The sequence below is a fragment of the Electrona antarctica genome, assembly GCF_951216825.1.
Source record: "Electrona antarctica genome assembly, chromosome: 12".
NCBI lineage: Eukaryota > Metazoa > Chordata > Actinopteri > Myctophiformes > Myctophidae > Electrona > Electrona antarctica.
In genome coordinates, this window is record NC_136793.1 from 37,960,844 (window position 1) to 37,984,572 (window position 23,729).

The 23,729-nt window shown below is 42.0% G+C and overlaps 1 protein-coding gene across 8 annotated transcripts in view; it reads right to left on the minus strand.

Annotated features, from left to right (window-relative positions):
• The window catches only part of arvcfb (ARVCF delta catenin family member b), a 288,700-nt gene that overhangs the window by 179,970 nt on the left and 85,001 nt on the right, over positions 1-23,729 (minus strand). For 7 of the 8 annotated variants that reach the window (XM_079516202.1, XM_079516207.1, XM_079516201.1 and 4 more), the window contains exons 4-5: positions 8,929-9,042; positions 1-202 (exon numbers count right to left, since the gene is read on the minus strand). The exon at positions 1-202 is cut by the window's left edge and continues 72 nt beyond it. In XM_079516202.1, coding sequence (XP_079372328.1) covers positions 1-153 — 153 coding nt within the window. In that variant the 5' untranslated portion in view covers positions 154-202; positions 8,929-9,042. The remainder of the gene's footprint in view (positions 203-8,928; positions 9,043-23,729) is intronic. The other variant, XM_079516206.1, reaches the window with a different exon arrangement.

A 23,729-nucleotide genomic window follows, 5' to 3' on the forward strand; every position in this document is an offset into this window, starting at 1 on the left:
GAGCCTGTCGGGAGGCAAGTTGGCACGCTCCAGCTGCAGGGAGACGTTGCGTCGCTCCTCCTCGAGGGCGCGGGTCAGGCGCTCAAAGCGTGCCTCCTGCTCCTTCACCGAAGCCAGGATGCTGGCTGCCGAGTGAATGTCGTAGTCCTCCATACCAGTGGTGGGGGTGGTGGTGGCAGAAGTCTGAGGTCGCGCAGACGATCTTCCAGGGTTGGAAGGAGGAGAGGAGGGGAGGAGAGAAAGGGGAGTAGGGCACCAGGTCATCATTATAGATTTCCACCCAGCTGGCTTGCTGAGATCAAACTGGCTACTATATCCTGCCTGAGAAGAGCAGGGAAGAGATTGATAGGGAGGTAAAGTGGAAGGCTAACTTGTTAGCCACTTCCGGTATAACAATGACATGCAGGGATGCAGTGTACAATACAAGTTGGAATGAAATCGGACTGTCAATCTCAGGAAGTTTACAAAGATTATACCAGACATGCTGTGAGCTCCCTACAATATGCACACGTTTTAACACCAGTGCAGGGAACAATACAAGGAAAGGTACTGTAACTGAAACATGACAGAATATGCAAACGACACACACTTCAAAAGATGGAAAGGGTTGATTTACTCCCTTAAAACCACTTTCACCCTGGTGTCCTATATTTTGGGCATGTCTTTTACAAAAGTTTCCACAAATTGTCACAATTTTCCCACACATTTTTCAAAATTGTCAAAAGTATATAGAAAATAGCTGATCTCTGTTAGATTGGCTATTTTCTCAATTTGTTATACAACAGTATAACGGTAATTATTTGTTATTTTTATTCATTCATTATGCCAGACTGCATAATTGTATTGTCATTAGAAAAAAAAGAAAAAGAAATCAATAACAAAAAAAAAACGTATAAATATATTATACAGTAGGGCTTAAGTGGTTAAAAAAGAAGGGACTTACCCAACATGGATGGACGTCACTGGCATAATATAGTCATGCACATGTCAGGCAATGATGTATTCTGACATACAGGCACTGCCACAGGCAGGCATACAGTACAACACATGCACCAGCTTCCATTTCTCTGAGCAATCCATACCAACAGATAGTCCGTGCGCACGGTTATTAATCCGTTATGATTTTCAGATAACACAGGGCCGGCACACACTGACCACAGTCACATACAATCTGATAATATGCATTATTGATGGAAGTCTGGAGGTCTGAGAGCACAATAACAAATGAGTTTGAGGGGGAGGGAGTGAAAGGTAGTATACACACCTAGTCGATAGGTCGACTGAGTTAGAAGATAGACATTCCTCAATAGAACGACAGAATAGAAGCAGAAGGAATGTGACGTAGAGGACTGAAAAGGAGGGAGGAAGAAGACAAGGATGACAAAAATGGAGAAAAGGTACAGGCATTAATACAGTTGGGTGCCACCGATATTGTCCCTTATCATTTGACCCATTTAGGCCTGACCTCAAACTTTTAAAAAATCCTTCTAAATCCTCCAGTTTTCTGAAATAAATATTTTCACGATTTTTCAAAAATAGCAGACCTACAAGCTCGTAGCGCGCCACTCGGTGGCGCGCTATGAGCTTGTAGATCTGCTATTTTTCAATAGCTAAATTATAACATAATGTTTAACACACCAAAAGGGGTTCCCGCCCAAAATGGGTTAACTGTCCTTTTGCGCAGATCACGCAAACCTCAGGACAATATCGATGGCCTCCAACTGTACATGTAATACAATTCCAGTTCTAATAATTATTTACCCCCCCCCCCCCCCCTAAAACTTCAGCAATATTTATTCTGTCTACTTTATTCATTTTAGGGATTGTATTAGGGGGTATATTCACATTGTTAAAGAGTTTGATTTCTAGAAAATATTTAGTTGTGTTTTTTTTTTTGTGAACCCATCATACATCCAAATATAGATCTGTTTTACTCCAATGTTTCCAAACATTCCAGCACAAATGATTACGGCCACAAAATAACAAATACAGTTTAAATGTAATTTATCGTCTGCCGTGTTTGTCGCATAACGATTAAAGTAACTCATTAGAGTAAATCATCTAGACACTAAAAAACATGTCTCCCCTGCTATTTGTGTTTTTATTGGTGGTTTGCTTCGTATCATTTGGAATTTTACTCCAGGGATCAATAAAGGTTTATCTTATCTCTTACTTATCTCTTGGGGGCATATGTAGATGTTTAATATATAATTATGAGAACACGCCTGCTATTTGTCCCATTATATCAGTGAACTGGATGCTCCTTCAGAGCATACAATAGTAGCATAGCTGAAAACTCAACTGAAAAGATAGCTTTTCAGTTCAATCTTTGGATTTTTTTTAACTTAAGCTGTATGAAATACTTGCCATTAATATAGTGGTTGCAACTGTATTCATTAATTTGCCCGAGTCCCGTGGTGGGAGTTCTGCTCTGGTTTTGGGGAAATATTAAGTAGTTCCGGTCATTTTGTGGGGGGCACAGGGGGCCACGCAGTAAAAGTAAATTAATTCACAAAACTAACGTAATTTGTATTGTTGACCTATTTCTAAAATATTAGTGCAACTTTCGTTCATTTTTTACCCCTCTATCACTACGCCCAAAAATGTGATAGAGGGGTCAAAGTTGAACGAAAGTTGCGTTAATATTTCAGAAATAGGTCAACAATACAAATGACGTTAGTTTTGTGAATGAATTTACTTTTACTGCGTGGCCCCAGTGCCCCCCACAAAATGACCGGAACTACTTAATATTGACCAAAACCAGAGCAGAACTCCCACCACGGGACTCGGGCAATCAATACAGTTGCAACCACTAGTATTTCATACAGCTTAAGTTAAAAAGAATCTGAACTATCCCTTTAAAGTCATCCTTAAACCTTGACACACAAAGCCATAAGTGGGGCCATAACATTTCAATAACGGTGTCATTTTGTGGTTAGAGATTAAAACAAAACAGACTTTTCTCAGGCTGCATGAGAGCAACAAGAGAAGTCATAAACGAGAGAAATGGCATTGAGTCAGTAAGCACACTACATCAAAGCATTAGCTACAGTTGCTAAATGCCTACATTGCAAATTGTAAATTGCATTTGGGTTATATTCCAGTTGATCCTACCGATATAACAGATAGAGTGCTTAGGAGAGGATGTCTAGCTCAGCGGGGGATGATCAAGACATAAACCCTTTGAATGATAGACTGCGAGTGCAGGTGTGTATGTGTTTCCTTGTGTGCCTTGAGTAAGTTGATTGTGTGCGCATGCTCGCATGTGTGTATCGACGCATAATGCATGCAATTGTGAGCATAATGTGGTATAGGTGTGTGCGTGCATACACTTCACGCATAAACATGTCTGACACAGTCTCTTCTATAGGACCTGGTGGGTATGCAAGGCTCCTATTTCCTTTGAAGCACACAATCCCTCTTTGATGTTTGTTTGGTGCTGATCATTTATTTATCTAGCAGGGAGTCTGGTCTGACGCGCTCTGACTCTCCACCAAAGCAATGCGTGCTGAGAAGCCCATGTTTTCAAAGCTGTACTGTGCTGACGGCAGTGATGGCATGTGTGGAATGGGAGTTTCTTGTATTTGTTTTTGTCTTCCAATGACAAATAGGCCAATGAGAAGGAAATGCTCCATAAAGTCACACAGAATTGTCAGAAGTGTGATCAAAATCAGTGGGAATCACTCAATCATCGCCCGGGCAAGCTACCACAGTATCAAATGCCTGAACACCAGATTTCAGAGCTTCTACCCAGCTACCCTCAGACTGTTGAACAGAACAAGGCATAAGCACCACCTGCCTTATAGTTTTTAACCAGTTTTTCCATGCTGCAAAAACTGGTCTTTGAAACAGCACCTTAAGAAGTACCTGCTGTCTCACGCCGAAGGCATGGCAGAGAATATGTTTTTCCGTCCGTCCGTCCGTCCGTCCGTCCGTCCGTCCGTGTACAGCTAATCTCCGGCAACATTGGCCCAATTCATATCAGCCTATTATAACGCCACCAGGAGGCTGATTTTCTTAAAACACATTTTTAGATATAACTCCTACAGACAGGCCCGGATTAACCAATGGGCTTTAGGTTCTGCAGCACATGTCACCACCACATTAGAGGGGCACCAAACGGCGGGGAGAAAGTGAAAGAAGACTGAACTGTATATACTGTAGCTATATCTGCATTATCAACTGTACTGCCCAGAACTATTTCGAGATAGCCCTTGATGGAAATGGCTGAGAATGACATGCAGCGTACAACAGGCTGTGCTGATTGGTTGTACATGATGACAGCAGTGACTCCAGTGATTCCCACACCCCAGAGAGAAGGGAGATAGAGGGGGTGTGAATGGATGGGGCAGTGCAGTCATTACGTCCTGAGTCACAGAGAGAATAACATGGCAGGCATGTCATTGTCAGCTATAAGCCCTGTGGTACTTCTCATTAGCCACCAAACTTCTGGGCCTACTTAAAATAACCCATGGAATCCACAGAATTCCCCCTCCCTACCACGACCCCTCCCTGACATTGCTACTACCACCGCCGCCGCCACAAAAACGGTGGTGTTTTTCTTTTCTGACCCAGCAGATGTTTGCAGTCTGCTGGGGCATGAGGGGAGAGTGAGAAACGCAGCCAAGGTCTCTTAACCTCCATCGTCAATTACCCACACTCCAGTTCTCCACCCAACTTCATCCTCCAGAAAGCGCTCAGAGCTCCAACTCATGGCTAACTATGTCATTTGTGGTTGGCACTAGCACAAACAGTGTGTGTGTGTGTGTGTGTGTGTGCGTGCGTGCGTGCGTGCGTGCGTGCGCGCGTGCGTGCGTGCGTGCGTGCGTGCGTGCGTGCCGTGCGTGCGTGCGTGCGTGCGTGCGTGCGTGCGTGCGTGCATAGGCATTTCTATGTGTGTGTAAGGGGACATAGAAATGTCTGGGAGCTGGGAGGGAGGCATGGGAGGGAGGGTGATATAAAACCATTATTCAAAGATTCTCTGTAATTAAAAACATGCACATCTCACATTCCATTCCATGCAGCATGGAAGGTCAGCCTGTAGATGCAGCACTGTGTTGCTACATGAGCCGACACCCTACAGTATACCAGTTCCACTGGTGCAACGCTGCTTTCTTCCCCTGAAGAATATACTTGTTTCAGCTCTAAAAATAGACTGGTAGTACTGTAAATAGATGAGCATGCGCAGGGCCTTGAGTTGCAGTGTGGTTGTTCAAGTGATGAGACGCAGTGGTCGCTCGCATTAACCAGATGAACCCCTTTCTGCATGGGCATGTCATAATAGGTGAACATTCTGCAAAAATAGCTGATCTGTAATCTATTTTCAGCAAAGCATTTGGTATAGAGGGGAAAAGGATGGGCCCAATTACAGAGTACAGACCCCAGCAGGGGGACCCCATTCAACTACTCTAAGTATAGGGTTGGTGGTTATAAGGCTGAGTGGTGACCATCAGTATTTAAAAGACCTTCCACTCATGGCCCCTCACTGACAATTTCCCCCCACATATTCAATTAATTCAAAGTCTAATGAGATGCACTTAAGAACACCTGCTGCCTTGCCCAGCAAGCAATGCCAGCGTGCGCATGCGCATGCATGCGTGCGTGCGTGCGTGCGTGCGTGCGTGCGTGCGTGCGTGCGCATGTGTCCAGGCTTCCATCCTTTCTGTTCAATTCAGCGGTTTGGATGTGATAATTATATTCATCACCAAATAAGATGTCAAACTGGGGCCATGTTGCTCTCTGAAATCACTCTTTCAAAGTGAGTAACTTTAAGCTCTTAGATGGGTAATTCATTATAATGGGTCATCCATTATGCCAAAACCTCTCTGTTGATGCCTTGCACATAGGTGATTAATCTGAAAGTCGAAGTTGATAAAATTGCTTCCAGTCTCGCACTCACAAAACTACAAAACTACTTGGCTGAGGATGAAGTATTTACTCTTCTCTCATTATTACTTGCGCAAGCAGAGCGTAGGATGTTGATATTCATTTTGTATTCATCCTTAGGACCCCAAATCACACCTTAGAAAGCATGAGTGTCTATTTCAAACAAAGTGTTTTTTGGTCATATTTTGACAGCAGGAATTGCCTGTCATAATTTGACCCCCCAGTATTAGGATGTATTAGGATGTTGATATTCATTCATCAGCCACATAGAGGCATTTCCTTTGTTTGTAGCAGTCGACAGTAGTTGCGCGCTCTGCTTGCGCACTAGTAGGCCATTTATGGCCTACTTGTGTGCAACAAGCAAGTAGGCACTCGACAGAGTGCAGTTCTAGTTTACTTTCTGTGCATCACTGACTCACTCACTTCTGTACCCCCATAGGATTATGCATGTTTTTCACAGTTCTTAACTAAATGACTAAATTCTTAAATTCAATTTCAGTACTTTAATCACCTTGCGACAATCTGTTAATTCATTATGGTTGTGTGTGTCACGAAATTTACTTTTACTTGATGGTAAAATATCCAGAAGTTAAAGAACAAACATTATTAAGTCTGATAGGTGGGAGTGCCTCTAAAAAATAGAGGCATCGCATCTTGTCCCGTGCTTTAGAAATCACAGTCTGTTTAAAACACATACAACGTAGTGCGCCACACAGCTTTGAATATTCCTTCATAAAGCCAAAGAAAGATGCAGCGACCTAGCAAAATATTGGCCTCTAATTTCAGATTCTGGGAGTGATTGCCTGTGGAACATTAAAGTGGTGTTAATCCAGGAGGATTGCTGAATGATGCCAGGATAAATACAGTTTAGTGAGGTGCGTGAAGTCCATGACTGAGAAGTTGCACAACTACGTGTGTGACGTGTGTGTGACGTGTGTGTGTGTGTGTGTGTGTGTGTGTGTGTGTGTGTGTGTGTGTGTGTGTGTGTGTGTGTGTGTGTGTGTGTGTGTGTGTGTGTGTGTGTGTGTGCGTGTGTGCGTGCGTGCGTGCGTGCGTGCGTGCGTGCGTGCGTGCGTGCGTGCGTGCGTGCGTGCGTGCGTGCGTGCGTGCGTGCGTGCGTGCGTGCGCGTGCGTGCGTGTGTGTGTGTGTGTGTCCAGAAGCAGCGAGTGCATTCTCCGGAAGCGGCAGCAGCCACGGCAATGCCGCCAATTGCCGACAACAGCCGTGGCAGTGTTTCCTCTGCCGTGGCAGTGTTTCCTCTGCCACCGGCAAAGCCTCCTAATCCGCCACAGACCGGCGGCTGCCGTCACGTGCCGCTTGCCAACCGGCACATATGCTACCACCGCTGCCGGAGAATGCACTCGCTGTCCCTCAGAGGAGTGTGTTTGTGCGCGCGTGTGTGGAGGTACTATAAGGCTTGGCTTGATCACACACACACATATGCTCAAATGCACTTACACATGTATTCATTGATTGATAGAATGAATATGATACCGTCCTGCTCTAGGCGGAAGCCACACAGTGACAACATTTTGTGGTAGGGATGTGCCGATGAGACATTTTGGCCGATATCGATATTCGATATAATTAATTGCTGCTATGGCCGATAACCAATATTATTACCAATGTCGATATGATCTCATTCTGTATTAAAAAATTATACTAATTTTGTCCATTCTGAAAAGTACTTATATGAAAAGTAATAGGGTATCTGCACTGCAGGCTTAGGCAAGTCAGATTTAACTTTAATACCTTATATTTAATATTGTGAGCTTGTAGATCTGTACAAGCTGTTACTGTAAAGCTTGTTAACTGTAAAGACAATCGGACACTACAGGGATTTTGTTGTCTTTTGGATTAAGCAGCAGAAAACACATTGAAGATATCTCTTTTTTTGTACAAGTACATACTGCCTCTTCACCTAAACCTTGAAAAAGAATAACAAAGCACGGTTGTTTTAGAACGCGATCATTACAGTTTACATTTTAGTTAATTAGCCGATATACAGACCGACATACATAGTAATAGGCATTCATTTCAGTGACTGCAATTCCCTGCAGCAGGACAAGCTTGAATTCATCACAATTACAAGGAATACAAGCCCAAGAGCTGCAACAGCAACGTAATGGATCTCTAGAATGAGCACATAATAGAGGAGTGCAAGAAATAACACCCAACAATTCAAGATAGAAAACAGGATCTTGAATAAGCCATGATGTTGAATAAGAAGGGATTTGAGAACCTATTGGCTTTGATGTTCATTCATCCAGATACCTTGGGTTGAATCAATAAATGGAAAGATGCAGTATATTTTTTGCCCACTTCTGAAAACAAAACAATAAAAAATAAATAAAACATCTATTCCTATGCAAGCAGAAGTTAACTAAAAATACAATGAAACTGCGACATGGCACAGCAACAGATTTCTAATTCAAAGTTATGCAGTCTATCATTATTTGTAGAAACTGGACAGGAGCAATGAGCCTTCTCCGTTTCAAACAGGAGATGTAACAGGAGGACACCAAGACCCCCATCTCGACCTTCTGATGTTTTAGAGTCTTTATACCTAAATTGGTGTGAATTATTCAAACGGCAGCACACATTTCCTCAAGGCAAAGACTTTCAAAGTATTTTTTAAAGATGAAAAAAAGGGTGGGGACAAGTTACAAAAAAGACATACACACACCAGGACGTTCATGCACGTGTGCATGAACGTCCACACACACACACGTCCACACACACACACACACACACACACACACACACACACACACACACACACACACACACACACACACACACACACACACACACACACACACACACACACACACACACACACACACACACAGTAAAGGCACCTCGACAGCAAAGCAGATCTCCCACACAGAGAGATAACAGAGAATGAGAAATTGTGGATTGAGGGGGAAAAAATAGGGGGGGGGGGGGGGGGGAGCGTAATTGCTGCAATGATGTGCTGAACGGAGTGATTAGGGGGAGGAGACAGACTGGGAAAGCGGCAGAGGAGAGGGCGGTTGTACCTGTCTTTGATGTTCCGTGTGCACCGTCAGACTGAGCGGACTGAGGTGAACCGGCCTCCGTTATAACTGTCTCGTTTGTTTGAGCCGCCCAGCGAGTTCCACCCGACACAGCAGCTGCAGTGAAGGAAATAAAAACGCTAAGAATCCTGAACATTGATAATCCCCCCCCCCCCCCCCCCCCCCACACACACACAGGGTGAGGTACAGGTTGTACAGGTTGTATAGACCGATCAACAGCATCATTGGGATCGCAAGCGACTCGATATGTGAAAAGCTAAATTGGAAAAGAAAGGAAAAATCTATTGAAAGTTGACTTTGGTGTCCAACTTCTACTGTGGGATTAGAATATCTCCCCCACCTCAGGGATAACTGGGTGCATTTGCTTCAAGGACATATAGGCTTTGAGCACCTTGGATTTCGGCACCGAACATCAAAGGTTAAGGTAATCCTCACTGCATTAGTTAATACATCTTCTCTCGCTTCCTGCCCCTTTCACAACCTCCCTTCCCCCCTGTCCCCCCGTCATTATCCATCTCCACAATTGAAGAGTTACAGACTAGCCTGGATGCATGTAAAACAAAATGATGTGTCAATTCAATTCTAAATGAAGCTAATTTAGAGGCTGTTTTGCATTTATATAGTTTTTTGTTTTCATTGAGACAGATAACAGCGAAACTGAGTGGCAGACAAACCTGGGAAGATTTAGTGTCAGCCAAAACCAACAGATATCCATGCAGTCCAACATAGATCTTGCACTACATGATCACATTTGACCATTTTAACAAGTATTCAGTTCATCCCCAGGTTTTCCATGCAGTCTAAAAGCATACTGTTTTATGGGAGGTCGCACATTTGCGAATCATCTGGAAAAATCTGGGTGGTGAAAGTGTGAACGTGTTACCCGTTTCTTAACAAAAAAATGTATGCCCTCGAGCAAGGCACTTGACCCCCAATCGCTCCAGGGGAGTTGTTCTTCATGAGTAGTAGGTTGTGACTGTACTGTGGGCAGCTCCCAGATGGACACATCTGTAACTGTGTGAATGTCAAGCAGGTATTCTCAGCAAAAGCACTTCCCCAGATATAAAAGGTTAGGGGGAATTTATAGTAGCCATTATTTGACTCAGTAGAAAACGATACCTCCAACAGCGTGCTCTATGCACAATTCCCACCCTGATGAACTTCACCACCATCTCAGAAAGACATCGCCGTTTGACAATAATCTCTGCAGGAACGTAATAATAATATTTGTGCCTCAGCTCTCTGCACCTACCACTTTGCCCATCCTGAATTATGCAGACACGCTTGCATATTCCACATAACTAATCCCCTTCCCATCAGCTCCATATCGCTTGGAGAGCGATGCAGCGTAATTGTGTTATTAATAATGAATGCGGGACGGCTTCTCAACTGACTGACTGGCTGGCTGGCTGACTTAAGGTCCTGGCTGTCTGGATAATATTTGATTGATCAATGCATGTTCCGTGCCTTTGCTGTGTGTTGACAACTTGGGAGGATTTTTGGCAGCTGCGAGTGATCTTTCACGGCTGCCTCTTACCTATGGTAATGATGAATAAGTAGGTACTACAATAGAGATTGGAGATGCATCTAGCCTAGGATAATGCCAGCATATGCCTATGTTCGTGTTTCTGCATACAACTGTTGGTAAGGCATATAGTAAAGCACATTAATTACATTGTATTAAATTGTAAAATACTATATTTTATATTTAAAGGTATAGGGTAAGTGATATTTTTTGATGAAAACAAAAGCACTATATTCTGATATATAGTATATTATGATATTCTGATGATATGTATCGGCCACATATCGGTATCGGCCGATATTTGCCGTTACCAGTCAATATCGGCAAATAAAACATTAACCGATATTTATCTGTTGTTGATAAGAGCATACATTTTGCGTTGGCTATGTTGGTGTGTTGGTTACGGTATCTGCAGTCTACCAAGCTGTAGATTCTGAACATGTATTTCTTTCTTGTATTGAAGATATTTGTTTCCCTGGCACAAAAGGGGGAAATAAAAACAACAAAAACGAAATAAACATATATCGGTATCAGTATCAGCTATGGGCTAAATTGTTATTTTAAAAGAGACTACCCATTCATCAGCTTCAGTTTGATATTGTTCCAGTTACAATTGTGTCTGCTCATTTAAATGTCACGTGTTTATGCTGTATCCTGTATGAGTTATCTTTCCTGAATGGATACCTGAACATTTATTTTGTTACTGAACAAACTAGCAATAATTACTATCAGAATATATAGTTATGTAACACTTAGTTTTGGATTACCAATTATTTATGCCCACTTAATTACATTTGAGAAATATAGGCATATTTTGTTTTGCAAAATAGTTGCCTATACTAGTATCAGTTAAAGTTAGTAGCCACCTCTTCCTCCCTGTTTATCCTTTTGTCTTGTCGTGGCTTGTATGATCTATCAATACCATTATATTAAATATTGACAAAGGAGAGCTGTGTGAGTCTTATGATAGTAAGCTACCACCACTATCACAGGTTATATTTAATAAAACACTAAATTTCATTTGATATCTCCAGGTCAAGGTGCAGAGTAAAATCTCATCATTCTTCCCAAAAAGAATGTCAGAAAGCCCCAGCCCTGGGGCTGCTGATAGTGAAGAAGTAGGTAGTCTTAGGTGAGATTTATAGTGATTTACCGGAGGCTGAGAAGTTTGGAAAATACGTTGCTACTGCTCAGTCTGAGTTTTATTGGCAATGGAGCAGATACTGTGATGTTAGCACAGTCTAATCTGTACTCATGCTACTTCCTATGCATTGTGTTTAAAATACAGCTATTACCATGTTGGTAGGTTCTTTAAATCTGTTGTTTTATGTTCTCTACATTAATTTAATTTAAATTGTGGAAGTATAATCTTTTTATGTGAATTTATGCTCATTAAACGTTTTGAGTGAAGCAGACAAGATTTAGCTCTTTTCCAAGACAGCCGTGTAGAAGGTAGCATAGAAGTGAATAAATAAGTGAGTATCATTTCAAATAACACAAAAGACTGACACGAAAAACCTCTAAATAAATACAGTAAATACAGTATTCAACCAAATATAAAGTGGGAGACTTCTTCATTTCTTCGTGTCGGGGCCACGAGACCCAACACGAGTCCTCTTCCTCCAACTGTCCCTATTGACCATGCAGTGACATGGAGTTCCTCTGCGGTTGTGAGGCCAGTGTCCCTCTTGAGCTGGTCTACGAAGGGAAGCCTTTTACGCCTCGTTTCTACTGAACTGTGTGTGATTTGCAATATCCCCTCTACTGTTCAATGCAAGGAAATGCATTAATTGAATCAAAACAATACTTTTTTTTAATCTTAGACGACGGGAGATTTCTGAGCTAGGTTTGACTAGGCATCCCTGTTTTCAGCATGTCATATACAAATATATTAGAAAAAACTCTTCCGCAAATAGCTGATCTAAGCTCACATGTCACAGGATGTCCCGGTAAAAAGCGTTGTATATTGGCTATTATATTTCAGTGGTTTAAGTGGTTAAAATAATCCCCCAAAGTATAAATCAAGAATATACTGTATATTGTATGCCACATTGCAGTATCACTAATATTTTGTGTCACTATTCATTCTTTTTTTTGAGGAAGGATGACTTTCTGATATCCCTGCTGCATCCTCTAAACTACAACTAACTCTTGCGCATATATGGTTGGCGGTGACAGGTTCTATTGCAGCGATGGTTACTATATGCACTGCACAGTACGTACTTTATGTGGAGTGTGAAGCGAAGTTACAGAGTTCAACAGAGGTTCATCAAGAATTGCAGTAAACTGATAGCTATAAAGCCTGAGCCTGTACATCATTCGGGTTGAACAACACGCTGAGGCTGACACTGACACACGAGAACTTCTCAACAGTTCACGCCTGCTGAGAAAAACCATTCAGCCATCTCAGCCCCATAATGAGAGGTCTTGTCAAAACATCTGCTTGCTGTGCAGACAATGGTTTCACCATCTTTTTGTAGCACCATTGCAACTAGTCTGAACTTTTGACATCATGTTTACCCCCCATAAGTCACAGGATTGATACCACTGTGTGGTGGAACTACAGTGTATTTTATGGCTGATTGGCGTGCATTCAGTCAGTGTCTGACCTTGTCTTGGGGCTAAAACTATAAAGCAGAGATAGGAAAGGGAGATGCTATTGCAACTTGTTCAATCACCATAATAACTGGGCTAAATATTGGTTTGATATACAGTACAGCATTGTTCGTGATGAAACTGCTATAGGCTTAATGACAAATTGAAAAGAAAAAAAGCGCCATATAAATAAAACGTATGTTATTATTAACACAGTCAAGAAACTGAATTGAATGAAATATGGTCTTCTTGTTTCCTAGTGCACAATGCATAGTCTCTCAGAAACAATTTATTCTTCTCCCTGCTCCTTTTCGCCCCTGGGTGTATCAGACAACTTAATTATAAATGAATTATTATCCTTTGATATAAATTGTATTGTACTGTGATACTCATGTGTTAAAATAAAATGAAATGAATAAATTAAATTAAATTGGTTAAAAAATAATAACGGTATCCATTTATTTGTACCTACTCGAGGCAAATTACATACAGGAAGAAAACGGAAGGAGGAGTTTCACACACATTGGTTTGTGAACTACAACTAGGCTTAATTCCAAACCTACAATTGAAATACCTTTCCTTCATTCATGCAGCAGTCATGCTGTTCAGCGTTAGACTATTGCTTTGGGTATATTATCAGTAAGGGCATGAGCCCTTGATTAGACCACATACACAGGAATGGAATTTGGGGGGGAAACTGTTATTGTTCGGTTATTATTGTTCTTCTCATAACGCATTAAAATGTATTGTTATATCGTAATATGAAAAATCTTCTTGGGGTAGTTGCTGCTGAGACACATGATTTTAGTATTTCTAAAATCCTGGCTATGGGCCTGATATCACAAAATAGAGACATACAACATGATTCTGACATATACATCATTTGGCAAAAGCTATGAAAGTGCCACATTACTAGCAGAAAAGAAGGGTTACAAGACTTTGTTTGTGCCAACTGCAGTGGACATTTTAAATAATACTTTACATAGTTCTACCATCTAATCCCTTCAGCCCATGATCATTGCTGTGTTATGGGAATGCAATTTCTATTTTAATGCAGTTGTGTATTCTATGCAATGATGTTTTTATTGTTGTATACTGACTGCCAGTGTATGTACGTGCCAAAGGCAAATTCCCATTTTATGTTAAGTGTATGTTAAGTGTGCAATAAAGTTTTCTTTATCTTTATATTATCTCCTGTTTCTGTAGCGTGAGGTGGCTTCATGTAGGGTACAAGTACATCCCTCAGCCATGATGTCGGTGTAGGCTACACCCCCTGGACATGACGCTAGTATTTCACGGGGACTAAAGCTGTGAGGAGTGCTAATAAGCCCGGATGGAATGTGTGTGTGTCTGGAGGATCTTCCAATGCCCACTGCCAGCGACTCTACACAGGTGAAAAAGGAGAGGAAATGATCGAAACGGACAGCAACAAGAAGAACGATTTTCTGCCAAAGCGAAGTACCTAGCATTGAAGTGTAAGTGCAAAGGAGAAATTGATAGTTTATTGTTTTGGTTTTTTTCTCCAGCCTGTGTGTGTGTGTGTGTGTGTGTGTGTGTGTGTGTGTGTGTGTGTGTGTGTGTGTGTGTGTGTGTGTGTGTGTGTGTGTGTGTGTGTGTGTGTGGACTGTCCAATCATCCTGGAGCAGCCATGGGCACAGCACTGAGGCATTTTCTTTCAGGCTTGGGTGGTTGACTTCCAAAATGTAATCTTTAACATTACTGACCTCACCTCATCTAAAACTGTAACCAGTTATCCACTAGACCAGAGGTTCCCAAACACTATTGTGAAATTACTTTAAACTAAACTCACAATGGGCCTCATGCGCCAATAAGTTCCTAACTTTTCCTCTTACATTTCTTTCTACGTGAATTCCTTAGAGAAGTCCAGTCAGATTCATGAAATGTTCTTAAGTAGGCAGAATTGTTCGTAAGCATGTTCTTATGATGATGAATCCAAATCATCGTAACTTGAAGGGGTGTGCCAGTTCATTCAAATTATCATAGGTAGACGCCCCACATATCCCAATTAGAATCCTAATTACCATAGTGAACCGCCCCACCAATCCCATATAAGGCATTGGAAATTCACTTTCCTACCTGTGTTCACCCAGGTGGGTGTGGTTTTGCATGACTCCATGGCCTTGCCTGCAGTCACACCTGTGTGTGATTGCAGCACACAAAAATCACAGGACCTCACACACAGAAATAAAGTTGAGTGAAGTCAAGAATACCTAAACTAAAGTCTAAATATGAAAATATTTTCTGCTATTTATCAAAATGTTTCGAAAATCTACAAGCTCAAAATGGGCAGTAATGGGACGCGTTTGTGAGCTTGTAGATTGGCTATTTTCAAAGTATAAAATGGGATTAAAGTGGTAAAATGTTCCATATTTTGCTGTGGACTGCCTGGAACTTCCTCAAGGACCCCTTGAGGTCCTCAGACCAAACTTTGAGCATCATGCAGAGGGCGCTGTTTTTCCTTTATGTTTTCAGATTGCACTTAAGAACAAAAAAGGCACCCTAAGAGTGCTCCACAGTGTGCGTAGATTCTGTTCTTACCTACGAACAAATCACAGCTAAGAAAAGATTGAGGGATCCCAAAACCTTCTTAAAAACTTCCTAAGTGGGTCTAAGAACAAATTTCCTCTTAAGAACTTCTTAAGAACGGTTGGCGCATGAGGCCCATTGTGTGAGGTATAGTTATTTTTGACAATAATGACATGCTCATATATTTTTATATAAGTTATTTTTCCCCCTCTCTTTCCATCCCCCCCAGCCCCAACTTTGAAAACCACTGCACTAGTACGTTTCCATTCCAAACTGTACATTTTTCATAGTTATGTATTCATTCCAGAGGTAAGAAAAAGTAAAAATCCTACACACTGTCTTCATTTACAGCAAAATGATGGAAGAAAACATCAGGTATCCTTTAACCTTTATCAGGGTGATACCTGTTCAAGAGCAAAATTATATATTCTCTTCAATACGTTTTCCTGTAAGTGAAGACAGTGTGCAGGTTTTTTTCCCTGGCTGTTCACTCCTACGCACCTGTCCCTAAGAAGGTGTGCAGAAGGACTTTTAGGACTAATTTACCCATTCTAGAGTTTACTTTTCTACCTATAGCCAAATCTACATTCACATACAGTATTTGCCTCAGACCCGCAGATGCATAATTCAGATATTTTTTTCTAAGACTTGAAAAGCTGCACAGAATTTGCCTAACAAGTTTGGAAATATACCTAACCAGAGAGCGATTTCCTGCCAATGCAAAGACTCCAACAGTGAGCCAGACAAAGAATTCATGTGAAGAAATTGTTATCCGAGGACTCTAAAGCAGTCAGTGTGGCCAGTCAACTTCTTTGAAATGTTACGTTTCAAAATGTATCTTCTGTTACAGATTACTGGCTTGAATTTGTAATTACTACCAACATTCCCATGGTTACTCAACTCAAGCATACCAAAATATGTTCATGTCAACCAAAATGTGTTCCACTGTGCAGACTGTACTTTGAACAGTCTTATGTGGTTATTATCTATATGGTCTCTCTCAACATCTACAGGAATATTTGTTTCAGTGTTATCATAATTGTTTTAGAAGCAAAAAAGGTTTCCCTGCCAAAACAAAGTATCCAATCTACAGTATGACTTTGGATAGAAGTGGAAATGAGAAATGTATGCTCTTACTTGGTGGAGTTTCCAGAGCAGCCACATAATAGGATATTTTATCTGTGGAGGTAACTCTGAAAATTAAATTGTCTAAAAATAGGAGATATATAATATGCTATAATATATCTATAATATTATAGATATACCAGCATGGCACCTTTGGTGTCTATAGTTAAGCATGCTTTATTTTATTATGACCCTAAAATGAGTTATGAATTTGCCCGTTTTACAGATTGGTTGGACCATGTGAAGAATGACCTTTCCATTTGATTCCACACACACACACACACACACACACACACACACACACACACACACACAATACTACATAATAAACCAAGAAACCACATTGCAAAGGTGTCAAAATCACATTTTACTGTAACAAGGTTATGGCTACAGTGTTGAAGACTGTTAACTTCATAATAGCACAATCTTCTTTGGCACACCAACAGTTTAAGTCCCATGGCTCCCAGCTCGACAAATGAACTGTGCATACTGCATACTAAGATACTCCTCTTCATTCAGCAGTAAGATGGCTAAGCCGTAGAAAGGTTTGAGTGATTTCTCAGCTACTTTGATGAAAAAGACAAAGATAAAGCTAATGTTTCTCACAGATATTTCTGGACACTCAAGCAAGTTCAATCTGAGACTTCAAAACTGTTTTCACCAATGTACTGCAACTTTGAACTCATTAGACATTACCCGGAGGTGGAGCACGTGAGAATGCAAAATGTCAGAATAAGTTGGACCCGACATGCAGATTACAAATGACATGATAATGTCCGATTGATGCTACAGGTATGTGCTTAATAGACAGGTCCTTGTCCAGAGTGGGCGGGCGTGTTGATGATGTGTTTTTTTTAGTGTTGCTAGCCACTCCTATACGCAGCAATGTGTGTATGTATGTATTTCTGTCTCTGTAGGCCTATGTCTAAGCACGGAAATACCGTTTTCTTCACCACCAAGTGTCACTGTTGCGCAGCCACACACACACACACACACACACACACACACACACACACACACACACACACACACACACACACACACACACACACACACACACACACACACACACACACACACACACAGTACAGTACAGTACAGTACAGTACAGTACAGTACAGTACAGTACAGTACAGTACAGTACAGTACAGTACCAGTCAGTTCAGAAGGGTCTGATTTTTAGAACTGGTTTAGATTTTGATATCATTAATAACTATAGAAAAATCACACCCGTGTGAAGTAAGAGGTGCAACTCTGTGTGGGGGTCCCCGGGGGGGGGGGGGGGGGGGGGGAGTTCCAGACCCACAGGAACGCAGCCATATATACAGTTAATATGTGCGTGTGTGTTTGTGTGTGTGTTAGGTTGCGCACAGGTGGTGAAAAACAACCATGCTGTTTTTGTGCTCATACCCAGCCACCCAGCCACCCACCCACCCACCCACCCACACACATAGTCACTTAACACTTAGACCGCTATCATTTATTGAAAAATTAGGATCTAATTCACGCCAGCATTTTTTTAATTTGAGCTCTTATTTTGAAAATCCGCCATTTCCGGTCCACAACCGGTAGTCCTACGTTAGGAGTTTTCACACAGCTGGATGGGCCTTGTTTACAATGTGATCCAGGCCGGAGCTCCGGAGAGCTCTAGATTGTCAGCTCTGTGCCGTCAAAGAAACGCTGTTTTGACCAAAAATGCCATCTGGGACAAGGAATAGGAGTTACAGGCGATTGAAAGAAATGGATAGAATGGATGCTTATGGCGACGACGATCTAAGATGGGCGATCCAATGCTGTGCTAACAACACAGCTAGCTAACCGGCTAACGTGAGTAGCATTTTGGCTCGAGCAATCGAACGCGCTATAAAAGCTCAATTGCCGAAGGCCGTCGGCAATGGCGTTAAGCGCCAGTATCAAAATTAAGCTTCAATTGACTTTAATCGTCGGCAATGGCGCGGAAGCTGTTAAGGAAGTGGTTGCACCACTTAAAAATATCAATTGGCTCTCCAATCCATTAGCAAAAGGATAAACCACAATATAGCACTACATTGAAATCAGATGCAGTGTTTGGTAATGCTTTATAATATTTACAGTACAAAGAGGAATCTCCTCCAACTGCCCCCCAAACTGGTGAACTTGTCAGGGGTCTGACTCATACAATACAGACTGAAGTGTTCCACTTTATGAAATGGGATGAGAGATTCTGAAATTCACTACAGCTCTGAAAAACTGTGATCAAAGCACTTCATTCATTCATGCCTATATGCATATTTCACAATTCATTTTCACATCTGTGCCTCCTGCACACTCTAACCAGGCGCCACCCCTTGACTAAACCAAACATAATTTCCTGTAGGTATGAACTGAGAACAAGATCCAGTTTCTTTTGCTAAATGTTAAGGGCAACTCCGGACAACGTCCAAACCTGATTCTCGGGAGTTCTTTCGTGCTAGTTCAAGATGCAGTCATGTCAGACATGACTTTGACACATACAGAATATAGGCAGCTTTTGTTGACAAGCTAGCAATCCTTTGAAACAACAGTTCAACCTCCACTTTCTTCTACTTTAGACACATGGATGGAAGCCGTCTACGCAGCACACCATCATCACTGCTGAAATATGCGAATACTCAAATCAGTGAGCTTGAGTTGGAGTTCACAAGATTCAAGGACTTTCTGACTTGTGGATCCTTATTCTTTCTTGATCAAGCCAGACAGCTTTGATGAGCACAAATCTGATTAATCTCTCGTCTGAGGATGATCTAGAATAGATGATGGTCATCTGATAAACTGGCTGAATACACAAGAGTTGGACATGCAGCTAATTGTGCCACAGTATAGATGTGTGTCTGTGGTGCTGCAATAGACTGCTGTCCGATTCTTTTATATTTGTCATATGAAAAAGAATCGGAGTGGAATATGTTGATATATAATAGCACACTGGTTAACAAGGAAAAAAACACACTTTGTGATCCTGATCTAATAGAGCAACTACATGTTTCATTAATTTCACTAAAATCTTTCATTCCAAAAACTGTGAGACAGAGAAGAATGGAGTTATGTAGTAGTAATTGAATTGAGGTTGCAGATTGTTCTCGTCTGGAGAAAGTGGACTCATTTAAATACCTTGGTATCACGCTTGATCCAGAACTTTCCTTTAAATCTCACATTGGTCTTACAATAAGAAAACATACGTGTCACAGTATGTGGCTCTGTGTTGCCATTCAGTATTTAAGTCCGACGTCATTTTGTAGTGCCATGTTACGTCCGGGTCCAAGTGGCACCAGCTCCCGTCCGCATCTCATTGTAAATAGAATATCTAAACGCGTGAATCTTTTTACAATGACGTTATTTTTCAGAAAGGAAGCCATTGAGGGTTAAAAGGGGTCTTAATGCTTCCAACTCGAGTAGAATTATGAATGTTTTGTAGTGTAAGTGTCCGTCTATTATTATCATTATTATTGAAGGTGGTCCATTTGCTCAGTAAAATATTTCGGGGGCATATTTAGAATGTTTGCAGGCTTGAGTATGTTGAATCTAGTTTGCATTAATGAGGATTTAGTTGACACAATGAAATAAAATGACGATAGTATTCCGTGTGGGGCAGACGGCCTGTCACAGCCAGATTTGGGAGAGCAGCGCAGCTTTGTTGTTGCGAGGAAAGCGGTAAAATTAGACTTTCGTGGTTGTTTTCGTCTCAGATTTAGTCCGACGGAGCGTCACAGTATAACTCTATGGGGACACAAAAGCGACACAAAAGTAGGACCCGGAAGTATCTCAGGAGGGGGCGCTGACGTCACAGCTAAAATACTGAATACTGTGGCTGTGTGTGGGCGTCGGCTTTCCTCCCAGCTTCCAGCCTTGGCGCACCTGTCTGTGGTCACCTCATCGCACTCAATTGACACACCTGCCGGCCATCAACTCTTCAGCCCTGAAAGTATTTAAACCCTGGTCTTCACTCCACTCATTGTACAACCTTTCATGGTAGTAGCTTGTCTCTAAACCAGTGTTTACGTCCTAGTAGTGAAGTTATAGTTTAGTAGTATTCCAAGTCTTAGTTCCTAACTTCCTAGTTTTCCTAGTATTTTTGCTCCTGTGTTTCCTGCAACTCAAGCTCTTCTCCTCTCCTCCAGAACCCAGCTCACCTGTTCTACTGCCTGCTCGTCTGCCTGCCACCTGCCTGGACTGCTCTCCTCATCCTCCATGTTTGTTTTCCATGCAACCTTCCACAATCTCCAATTCACCATATTGTGAATAAATAACTTAAATTTGCTCCTGTGTTTGGCTCTGCATTTGGGTTCAACTGTCTGCATACCATGACAATACGGTAGTTTGTGCTCACTATACCTTCGATCATTTGAAGTGAGAAAAATAATAATTACTACTTCCCATTGTAGATTATGCTGATATTGTCTCAGAACACCACAGACACTATTCTCAAACCTCTCAATGTACTACACAACTCCCTATGCAGATTTGTACTGAGGTGTCCATACAGAACACAACACACCACTGTTCCCTATATAGTTCACTTGATTGGCTGCAGCCTAAGGCAAGAAGACAATTTCACTGGTACCTATTCCTCTTCAAACGCATTCACCATAACTGCCCTCCATACTTGAAACAGTCACTGAAACCATATACATCGCCATATCCACTCAGACACACACAACATCCCTATTTTACTGTTCCAAGAAGAATATTTTCTGAATTTGGCCACAGGTCTTTCCACTACAAAGCTCTATTTGACTGGAACAATCTTCCTCTTTCTCTTGGCCACTTCAGGACTTCCTTGTACTCACACCTCGAAACAACCTGTTCATGCTACTATAGCATTACTTGCAGTACTACTGCTTATTTCTGACCTTTACACAAATTATTGTACTGTACTTTCCATTCTTTTGTCTAAATCGAGTTGGGGGCTGGGGGTGTGGGTGGGAAAGGATGAGCAAGCTATCTGTATCTGTACATGTGTGTATTGTGTTCTGTGTAACTGCACTGTATTGTATGTAATGTTTTACCTGTGTATAGGACCCCCTCTAAAATGAGATGCTGCATCTCAAGGGGCTATCCTCTCAATAGATTCTGATGAAATTGTGTGTGTGTGTGTGTGTGTGTGTGTGTGTGTGTGTGTGTGTGTGTGTGTGTGTGTGTGTGTGTGTGTGTGTGTGTGTGTGTGTGTGTGTGTGTGTGTGCGCGCACACAGCCGCACACACTCGCGTGTGTGCACGCACGTGTCCTCCCCAGAGAGTGTGATTGTGAATTCAGCTCATCTCTCTCTCTTGTAGCATCATCCTGGAGCATATGGATGATCAGTCTCCCTGATGGAAGCGACAGATATTTGTGGGGAGGAGTTTTCACGCACTGCCGCCTTGAATAAAAGAACCGTGCAGGGATTCGTGAGACACACACATGCCTAAAACCCTGTACACTTAAACTATGTAGTGTGTGACACCGCATAGCCTGACATGGCTTTGTCAGGTAGGTAGGTTAGGTATAGGCAAGTAGGAAAGACTTACAAGGACAGAAAGATTGAAAGAGAACGCTAGGAAGAGAGGGAGGTGAGACAGACAAACAGAAAGGGAGAAACAGACGGATTTAAGAAAAAATGGGGTGAAGACGAAGATTGTAAGAGGCAGGTAAAGAGAGAGTGAAGTTGAGATTGAAAGAGAAGGAAAAGAAGACTACACTGAAAAAAAATCTAAACTTAAAATGAAAACCGGGAAAGCATCCGTGTCAATTTAGATTTTCAGAAAACTCTTGGGTGGTTCACATAAATAGCAGAAAATCAATGACATTCTCACAGGTGAAACCTTTGCACACCAGAATAGACGACGGGTACATAGCCTACTGAAGGGGAAAACCTATTTTGCTGCATTTCAGCACCATGGAGAGGTCTCGTTTTCGGATCAATGAACCCTCAGAAAAATGAGAATTTGTTTTCGAAAAAACGGGTCGTAATAACGATGGACCGTTGGTCCAATAGGAATATTTTCGGACTATCCAAATTTCGGAATAATGGGCCTTCGGACAAAAGGTGCTTCGGAACAATGGGCTGTCAGACTAATGGGCAGACCCCCTATAGATTACAGCAATCGCTTGTGTTCTGGTCTGGATTAATTCAACTGAATGGTCTGGTGTGGTTATAGCAAACACATGCCAAAAATACCCAATCTACAAGCTCACATGCCGGCACACAAGAAAGTTTAAATCAAGCGCATGTGTGGAGGACGTTGTCCCATGGCTGTATGGTGAAGGTCAAAATGAAGTATTGGGCTGTATGTGTTTGCCTCAAGTCCTCATTTGATCAGTCAGCCATGTTAATTAACTTCAGCCTATCAAAGGTAATCATATCTCAGAGTAGCTTGTTAGTGTACACAAACACATACATGCACGCACGCACGCACGCACGCACGCACGCACGCACGCACGCACGCACGCACGCACGCACGCATTCATGTGATTAACTCTCCGATTTAGACTATGAAAAATGAGACGCTTTATCCGCTCCCTCCCTCATTCCCCTCCCAGGCTCCCACCTCCTCTAATTGTCTAAAGAGAACTCAGAAACGGCTTGCACTGACACTCAATAAAAGGACACGGGCAATTATACAACAAAGTAAAATCAGGGGTGAAAAGAGACTGCGTGACCTTGTAATAGGCTACAAATGATGGTTTTGGTCATTCAAACAATCAACTTCACAAGGGAGGGGCTGGGGTTGAAAAGATTGGGGTTGGACGGTGGAGGTTTGCGCAGGAAAAGAACTCAGCCCAAAGTAATTGCCTACTGCCGTCATATTTACTGTAGAAAAGAGCTATTTTTAGAAAGCCGTGTAAGGCCCCCCATTTCCTGAACAGGGCAGTGAGAAAGGCAGCTCAGCTCAACCGGAGTGGAACAAGTCACTAGAGACCACAAGAGCCAAACTGTGGTAATGGCTACAGCCTCTTAACAGGAGCTGTGTGTCTGTACTTTTCACTAGTGTGCACATGA